Below are 9,582 nucleotides of genomic sequence, written 5' to 3'. Positions count from 1 at the left end.
AATATTTAGTTTGGAGCTAACTATTTAGCTGGGTAACTTAATATTTAGTTTGGGGCTAATTATTTAGCTGGCTAACTTAATATTTAGTTTGGAGCCAACTATTTAGCTGGGTAACTTAATGTTTAGTTTGGGGCTAACTATGTAGCTTGCTAGCTTAATATTTAGTTTGGAGCTAGATATATAGTTTGTACATAGCTAGTAGAAAACTGAATCCTTAGCTTGCTAATGAAATATTTAGTTTGAAACTGTGACATTTATAAATGACTGAATTACTAAATGGCAAAAATATGATTGAAAAATGAACCCCCATTTGTTTTCTCTTAAGATAGCCCAAATTATTACAGTTATTGTTTTGACTGTTTAACTTCAACAGTGGTAGCAACTGGAGAAACAACATATTAACTGCTTTATTTCAGATTTAATGTCTCTGCTGCATTGACATAAACAGGTATTTACTACATTCCACCAGTTGGTCGTATAGGAAGTGCTCTGAGCCTGGGGAAACTCATTTCCATTTCCCATCTTCAAGTCATTTTAACACGTGAGAGTAGGAAAGAAAAGAGAAACCATTTAGACCATCCACTCTGTTGTTTCATGGGATTTTAACTGCATTATCTTTACTGCTGAAGTGGAGCAATTGTTGATGTTATTAGTTCCAATTATGCTCTTTTTTCCTGTGGCAATTTAAATGTCTGCTGTGAAAAGGCTATTTGAATTTAGTTTTATTTCTTCTGGAATAGTAAATCAAGAGAAAATGTAATGTATATAAAGACAAAACTATAGATTTAAATGGGAGAGATGGAAATAATCCAAGTTCCTAAAGAGTCTGGAAATATATTAGCATCTTTAAACTTTATTTGCTGAATCACTGTCCACATCATTCATTCATCCATCCCTTCATCCATATTTATATTTTCAGACTTCAGTATTATTTCTACCAATTGATCACACTGTTCATCTATACATTTGTTAATTTGCTCATCTTCTTCACCAGATAGTTTTTCACGTTTCCATAAAGCATTGAAACAGTGTTTATAATTGCAGTGGAACCAAAGGTTTTATTTTAACTTTCTTTGTTTTGTTACCAATTTCCAAAGGAAAAATGTTGTAAATCCAATTAGAATTTCACTCTATTGGAATCATTTTAATCTCAACACCTTTTCTACAAATTCCCATTTTTGTGAATGGTTTGCGGCAGGTTTAAGACCGTCTGTCCAGTCATAATTGTTTTTACCCTCATTCCCAGCAGAGACAATAGGAAGCTACAGGAGATAAACGACCCAACGAGGAAGAGAGGAGACTCATTAGCTCCCTATTAATGCCAGATGCTGATGCTGACGGGGTCATGTGGGAGATGTGGGACGTCACCAGAGCAGATGCAAACTCCAGATTTGATCAAATGTCCATCCTAAACAGATTTTCTTGCTGTGCGCAGCTGAATTGAGTGAGCATGATTCACAGATGGCCACTGATACAGAGCAGGTTGAGGTTGACCAACATAAAGGAAGTTGGGGGAGGCAGCTTGAGCATTTTCATGTATTTGGAAATCACTTTATAAGACAAACCAACCAGAAATCTGGAGTTTCAGGCCTCTTTTTCATGGACCTCTTAAGTGGACTTCTGAGGCCCCTAATGGAGACTTTAAAACCAGGAAGTAAACCGTCTGACAGTAATGTAAATATTAACGTTGAAGAAAGCCTTTAGTCTGTACATGTGTGAATGTGTGTGACTGCTAAAGTTCTCACTTTCACACTGTTGGTAATTGTACTCTGAAAAGACAAGCGAGACAAAAAGAAGCACTCGGAAAAAAGTTCTTCCAACACCACAGTACGTCTGCATGGCAGTGAGCTGTAAACAAATGCAGGAGAGTGTCCACATGTGCCCACTGTGTACATTTACAAAGAACACTCCAGCAAAGTTAAACAAGACATTTAATAGAGAAGGAGAAAGGGGCGACCGTCCCCTGAACATGAGTGGACTGCAGTTGGAGACAATTAACAGTCAGCAGTTCCATGGTCCCGTTAGGAGCTGGAGCTTCGAACACTAACAGCCCACTTCCTGTTTCACTGCATCATGAGGTTTTATTAAATGAGCCACCGTTAAAGACGCTTCTTTCAGGTTTTACCCCCCCAAAAAAAGCTCAGCATTTAGCAACATTTTTATATAGAAACACCGATTTCTATTCTAGTTGTTTTAGTTCAATACAACATTAGCTTGGCAACAGTAGCAACGTGCCATTTAAAGTGACAGTCTGGATTTTAGTGATGTTCTAAGCTGCTATTACCAGAGATGGTTTACTGAACGTAGACGGATGTTTTATCGCAATAAGTTTGAGGAAAAGTGAGACACAGAAGGTTATAGCTAGTTAAACCAACCAACCAATCTTAGCTAGTTTTTAGCTGCAGACGAAATTGGTATTTTAGATAATCAATTTGATCTAAAATTGATACAATTTATTTAATTAAAATGAGATCAAATTTAATAAAAATTCTTCTAATTAATTTAGGAGAAAATCTTTTTTTTTCCTAATTTATCTAATTAATATTAGAGAAAATGTATCTAATTTGATCTAAAATTATTTGATAAATTAATTTAGCAAATTAATTCACATAAATTAATTTTTTTGTTAGAAAAAAATCTCTTGAAAAGGTTTTTGAAAATCTTTTCCAGGTGAAAAGACTTAAAAACTGTTTTTGGTGCATTCATGTGGGCTGCATATTTGTTGTTTTGTTGGTGCTGCGTGGCTCAGTGGTAGAGCAAGTTCACCATAAATGGGCTTATAATAATCATCCAGGGTTTGAATACCAGGCTTGTACGGTAAATATTGGCCCAAAAACAAATATCTAGAGGTGGGAAAAAGTTTTGGTTTGTTTTCTTTAATGAAAAATTACATAAAAGCTCCTTTGAACATTCCCAGTCTGACTTTCTGATTCACAACAGTGAAGCCATTTTTAAAAAATTGGTTATTCTAACATTTTTCCATTAAATTTTAAATGTAAAATTATTGTTTCAAAGAAACTTAAGTGATGTTTTTAGCCTAGCAATGCTTTAGCCATGCTTAGTATGTTTTCTCTTAGAATTTGTGTAGTTGTGTCAGTGCCACCTGCTGGTGAATCATGTGTATTACAGCGTTTCTGATTGGAATCCAACAGGCTACACAGATTTATTTTACAAAATCTGAGGAGGAGAAACATATCTGTTTAAAAAAGACACCAACTCTGTGTTGGACTGAATATAAATGTTATAAAGTTGGTGGGAAAAAAAACTTGTTGCAGTAAAACTGTGTGCATGGGAAGCCGCTCTTTACAGCTGCTACATGCATTACACCTTATATTAGATAAGACGGTAAATTCAAAGAGAAAACTCCAATTGTTGCCTAGATTAGTACAGAAAATGCGTGGGTTTACCTTGATGTGTGCGTTAATAGAACATTGATTAAATCTACTCCACTTCAACCCCATTGTGTTGCTACCAAGAAGAAAGAACAAGACATCAAGTTTTGTAGAAGGTTACGTCACCAAAAAACAGGATTGAACTGTAACATATAAAATCATTCATCTCACAATGCCAAAATCTCATCAGATACTCTTACCGTTTAATTATAACCTTCTTTGAGAAGATAAGTCTCCCAGAAAATAAAATATCTGAACCAATATTTGAAAAGACAAGAGTTTGTACATCTGTTTTCATGTTTAACTACATGTGTTCTCATCTAAAGCTTAACAGACCTTGAGATACAGCTAAGACTGACCACCACAGAAATAAGTGAAATCGGAAAGCTTTCAGAGTTGCGTGCCTAAACACGTGGCAGTTCGTTAATAAGAAAGCACTCATGCTACACACAGAGTCATGGTTTCTATGATCCGAAGCAACAGGAGTTACCTGAAGAAGAACTGGATGGTAGGTACTAAAAACAACAGCCTTTTTTCCTCCCGCTAAGACGCATGTACCAAAACACCACTTACATAAGCTAAGGTGATGTCTAGTTACATCGCTTGGTGTCCAGCTGATCTCTGCAGCGTAGCAACAAAAGCTCAGCACCAAAACGCAACCAAAGTGTGGAAGAATGTTGCACGGATTACTGCGTTAATCTGATCCACGTCTGTGAAACCAAACTCCCAATCTTTCACACATGCAGCTACTTATTTCTCCAACAAAAACTTCCACCATCTTCCTGATTTCTCACACTGCCGAGCTGGAGACCTGGAGCCAGCCCACGTCGGTGTAGGCCCCCGTCACGTGCCAGTACAGCGCCCCCATCAGTTTGGTCCACACCAACTGCACCTCCGCTGTGAAGAAGTCTGGGAAGTCTTCAGACAGCACCTCCAGGATCACTCCGCTCAGGATCTGGGTGGGACAAAGAGAAGGAGCAGGTTAGGATACATTTATGGGTTATGCAAAACATGTTTAGAACATTTTTTTAATAAAATTATTCTTGGATAATGAGATTTTACTGCTCGGTCATTCCTATTTTATCTCCTTACAGAATGAGCTGTTTGAGGGCGTCTTGTCACTTTAAATCCAAATTAGCTCAATGTTTACACGCGCACACGAAAATGGCTGCAAACAGATGCACAAATATACAACCGTATGTCTTTGAAAAGCAGAAGTGGAGCCTCCTGCACAATCAACAAGAATGCAGCAAGTGGTTTCTGCATGGTAAGTCAAGAAAAAAGCACCTGTCTTTTCCAGCAGCCATTGTACATCACATACAGCGGTAAAACCATCTGCACGGGGTTGCTAGGTAACGGCGCAGTGATGGCGAATGTGACGTAACAAATGGGAGGATTTTGAAACAGCTCATTTTCCGGCCAGACACCATAAAACATGAACTTACTGCCAAAAAAATGGCTGGGTGTTTTTTTTTTTTTTTTTTTTTTACATCTGTTTAACTGTCTCTAGAAATAGTATAAACCCAAATGAAATTACAAAAATGTGCAAAATCTGAATTTTGCATAATAGATTCCCTTTAGCTTCCCATGTATTTGATGCCTTGAAATTGGCCTCTGTCTCTTTAAGAAGCTCCTGCCTTGACGCTATCCATTGATGTCGTGTTCAGCCGTTCTTAGGAGCATCGTAGTTTGTATGACAAGTGGACTATCAATTCCACCAAGTGTTTTCTAACTGCTGCTGCCGCTAGTCTGGTGGAGCTGAGCAGCTCCTCGGAGGAGCTTTGGGAAAACAGGTGGTGTTTTCCATTAGCAAGCATTTAGACACCGCAGAATGGTTCAAGGATTTCTCAAACATGGATGAATGAATTAAAGCATCACTCCAGGTATGACTATGATGAGAGAATAACATTATAACATGATACAAAGCTCCAAAAAGTCGATTTTGCATAATCCGTCCCCTTTAAGAGTGAGGTTACCATCACATTCAGGTTAATCTGAGACTCTGCAGTGGTTGTGTGCTGCTGTGATGGACGTTCTCACTCTGTTCACACACACACATTCTGCCATACAGAGAAAATAAGACAAATGGAAACTAAATCTTCTCCCACAATAAAAGCATCAGGCGTCTGATCTCATTGGACCCACATTTAGATTTTGGAGCGATAGAAATCTCATCACAATACCTGAATAGACTCGATCAATAATTTTCTGGGAGTGATTTTGAATGGATAATAACAGCTATTAATGGACAGTTTGTACCATTGTTGTGTTTCTGATCATTATTCCTGGTCTGCCAGGACTGGGTTTTTTAACCATTGTGAAACATCACTAAGCTTTGTTGAGTTATGAGCCATCTCACATTTTTAGTCATTTATTTACTAATTAAAATGGACAACCTTGAACAAATTTTTAAAAGCAGTAGAAGTGAAAACGATGCCCTAATCGCAGCTGCACTCCTAATTAATCTATAAACCGTAGATCTACTAGTAAAAGAACATTTTAAAACTTATTTTTTACTTTTTTCCACAGTTCTGCATCTAGCAGATTTGCAGTACATTACTGTAATATTACCCCAGCCATTTTCTCATAATTGCCCAATCTCTGATCAACTGGAGGCCTTCACATAACGGCGGAGCACCTTTTTTCTGTCAGAAAAACTCTCTAAAGAACATTTAATACTGGAACAAACTTCTGTGAAGCGACTGGGAGCCTCGCTTTCAGCTGACCTCCAGGATCATTTACTGTGCTGCAGTAATGCGGAGGAAAAAGCCAGCCTGAATTAGGTACTCTTTTTTTCACCATTTCACAGCTAGAAACAGAGGAAAATGCACTTTTTCTTTAAATCTTATCACCCAAGTTTTTCCTTATAACTGCTTCTAGAAAGCCAGCAGTGGACTGTTAAAGGTGACCTATTATGCTTCCTTGAACAGGTTAGTTTATGTTTGTGGGCTTTACGAAATGTTCTTTACATTTTTTTGCACAAAATCATTCTCAGATAAATAGATTTCAGCCTGGTCAGTTCTACCTACTTTGCCACATTCCCCAACTCAACGTTTACACTTACAAAATGGCTGCAAACAGACGCGCAATTATACACCTCAACATATTCGAAAAGCAGAATTAGAGCCTCCTGTACAACCAACAAGAACTCACCAAGTGTAAGTAGATAACAAAAACAGTTGTCTTTTCCAGCAGCCATTGTAAAGCGAATGAAATCAACTGACCAAATGTTCTGCAGCTCCACTTGGGTTGCTAGGTGACGGGATAGTCTCAGCTGGGGTTGCTAGGTAACGGCACAGTTCCCGTTGATTGGGACTTAACAATCAGAGGGTTTTTGAAAGGGGTAATTTAAACATAAGCTTCTTGCCAAAAAATTGCTGGGTATTTTTTTTCTTGCTGTCTTTTTTTATAAGTTGTAGAAACCCAAATGGAAGCATAGAGACATGTAAAAAGTGAATTTTGTGTAATAAAAATAAGTACAAATCTGTAATCTCAAACTGAATAGAGGAAAAGTGGTAAGGATAAGACATTTGACCATAAGACAGTAATAAAAAGCAAATGTTTTCTTTCTTCAGCTCTACCTTAAAGTATATGGGTTCCACTTTGTGTTTGATGGCGTGGGCTTTTCCCACCAGCGCCAGCACCGAGGAAACCTTCTCTGGGTCGTTGAGGTTCTCCACCACAGTGTTGATCGCGTTCATCACCCTGCAGGCATGCTGCCGCAGCTGGCTGCTCTGCTCCATCTCCTCAGGGTCCTCCATGTCTTGGAACTGACTGAAATACTGCTTTGCAGACGGGAAGTTGACAAAAAACCTGAAGGAAAAAGGATATTTCATCATGGATAATGGGGATCGGGGAAGCTAAATAAATAGATTTACCTTTCATGTAAAAGCAAAATGTGGTCACACTTTTCCATTCACTCTCATGGGCACAAACCCAATGGAAAAACACCTCAAACCAAAAAATCCTATCAAGCAGTTTAGTCTAGTTTCTAGTGCAGATATCTGAGAAAACTTAAAATAACACAGGACTAACTTTCCAGCAACATTTCTTCACTTATAACGACATTTTCCCATGTTGTAAGTGAAAAAACAAACTAGTATTTGATCAATATTCAAGAATTATTGACTTTAAACTAGAGATGCATCGATCCTATATTAATACCTGTATTGGTCCCAATATTGATAAAAATTCTGATCAGGTAACGATGACAATGTGCCTGATCCATAAGGTCAAATGTATTCAGTTCAACTCCGTTTTGTGCTTTATTAAGTCATGCTTTATTTATTTTGCGTTATATTTAGGATTACTAATTACGCTTTCTGAACCATTTGAAAGAAGGTTTATTGCCGTTTATTTTTTTACATATTTAATCAAGGTAGTCAACCTGTTAATTTCAGTTTATTTATTTTACATTGGCTGTTATTCTCATAATTGAACCGACTGAACAAATTAAAGTTGTGTTGTTTTTACATGTTTGACCAAGCTTGTGAAGCCATTGGTGTATTTAAGGTTGCAGAGTTACAAAATAAAATTTAAATTCAGTACATTTATGTCTGTATTTGTAAAAAAAGAAGCGTTTTAAGTCAATTCAGCTCTGCTTTTCTGTATTGGATCGGTATTGGCTCAGATATCGGTATCAGAAGTGAAAGCAGCGCACTCAAAAGAAGCGCCTATATCTTGCTGAAATGTTAATTATAGGTTAGTTTCATCTTATTTCAAATGTACTCGGGTATTTGCATTAGAAACTAGACCAAAAGTGCTTGGTAAGACGATGGCTAAATCAAAACCCAAAGGTTGATCAACGTGTGAACATCTACGAAGCTCACAGGGTAATAATCTTTGAGACGCGAGTTGGTCTGTGGGAATAATGATGGCAGGGTGTGTTGAACATAATCATTTGAAGCAACTCTGGACTCCAAAAGGCAAAGAGTGATTTTCTTCCCCCTCAATGTTTTTAAAACCTTCATTCTGAAAGACACAAATGCTTGAATTATAAATTAAAAGAACAACCCATAAATGTATTGACTGAAGGAACAAATTGCAGGAAGCTGAAACCTTTAATCATAATTAAATGCTACACAGTCCACAGAAGATAATTGTGAAGCGTTTAGCTGCTCTCTTCACCATAAATCGAAATCAGCGTTTCCCTCCTCTTATCTCGGAGTGCAGTTCAGTAACTTACATGAGTTCTCTTTTTTTCTCTGCGAGCGAGTGTGTAATTTGGCTCTGCCCCATCGGTTCAGCAGGAAGTTCCCAACAGAGACATTTAAAGTGCAGAAGCGCTGATGAGACGGCGTAGTTAAGATTGATAAGACGCTCGCAGCGTAATTGGATGCAGGTGTGCAGAAAGTGGCGTCTAATTTTCGTGGAGTTCCAGTGCGAGTGCACAGAACAGAATGGCGCCTATCCAGGATGTATTAGGGAGAATAATAATAATGATGATAATAAAGCGTGGAAGATGTTTGAGTTTTCACCGCTGCTCAGAGATGAAGAGAAACGTTTGGGAGGAAATCAATTTAAAAGTTAAGGACTCTGTTTTTTTATGATTGTTGTGTCAGGACTTGGATAATTAACACCGTTGGATGGAGTCGTTATAATTGCCAGAGTCAAAATCTCTCATCAGGTATCTTACTTGATAAATAGCTGAAATAATAACAATAAGACCCGGCTGTAACGATTAATCAGATGAATCGTAATTAATCGATTATTGAAATAATCAGCTCATTTAGTAAAGATTAATAGCTAACTGGAGTACAGAGATTGCCAGATGTGCCTGTTTTTGTATCCAATTAATCATCAGAATAATCGATAGACTAATCAATCACTAGTCTTGGTACTTGTATTGAAGTCTTGGTACTCGTATTGAAGAGATAATACTAAATCAGTTTCTTATAATGACGCACACTGGCACAGAAACTGTAACTAAACTGTCACTTGGACCAATTTCGTTATTTTACCTTCAGAGTTTAACACTTTTTCAGCCGTATTGAGATGGAGTCACAGCTTTTATCTACAAAATCAGGGCAGAGATCTGCTCTGCGGCTCACAAAATGTATTAAATGCCCTGTTTTCATTCGTTTTTTGTGCTCCCATTAAATTAAAAGCACCGGGAAAGACGTGAAAAAAGCCTTAAAATACATTCACCTTTTATAGCAGTTGAATAATTAACATTTTAAGTCCTACTAAT

The 9,582-nt window shown here is 37.5% G+C and overlaps 1 protein-coding gene across 1 annotated transcript; it reads right to left on the bottom strand.

Annotated features, from left to right (window-relative positions):
- Nucleotides 1-2,954: 2,954 nt before the first annotated feature.
- LOC103461045 (cytoglobin-2-like) lies at nt 2,955-8,743 on the bottom strand. The gene is made up of 3 exons (XM_008403361.2): nt 8,578-8,743; nt 6,974-7,205; nt 2,955-4,347 (listed from the first exon to the last, which is right to left on the bottom strand). Exons 1-3 carry the CDS (start codon nt 8,628-8,630, stop codon nt 4,183-4,185), a joined length of 450 nt encoding a protein of 149 aa, XP_008401583.1. The 5' UTR covers nt 8,631-8,743; the 3' UTR covers nt 2,955-4,182.
- Between the last annotated feature and the right edge of the window lie 839 nt (nt 8,744-9,582).

This window comes from Poecilia reticulata, unplaced genomic scaffold (genome assembly GCF_000633615.1).
Source record: "Poecilia reticulata strain Guanapo unplaced genomic scaffold, Guppy_female_1.0+MT scaffold_505, whole genome shotgun sequence".
Classification (NCBI taxonomy): Eukaryota; Metazoa; Chordata; class Actinopteri; order Cyprinodontiformes; family Poeciliidae; genus Poecilia; species Poecilia reticulata.
Note: the sequence above shows the minus strand (reverse complement) of the source record. Positions and strands in the feature narration are given on the sequence as shown.

Excerpts from the sequence above, each read along its gene's own strand:
- LOC103461045 (XM_008403361.2), bottom strand. The coding sequence starts at position 8,630 with ATGGGGCAGAGCCAAATTACACACTCGCTCGCAGAGAAAAAAAGAGAA. Across the intron at positions 7,206-8,577 it reads GAGAAAAAAAGAGAACTCAT|GTTTTTTGTCAACTTCCCGT; the intron begins GTAAGTTACTGA and ends TTTTTCCTTCAG. Across the intron at positions 4,348-6,973 it reads TGGAACCCATATACTTTAAG|ATCCTGAGCGGAGTGATCCT; the intron begins GTAGAGCTGAAG and ends TGTCCCACCCAG.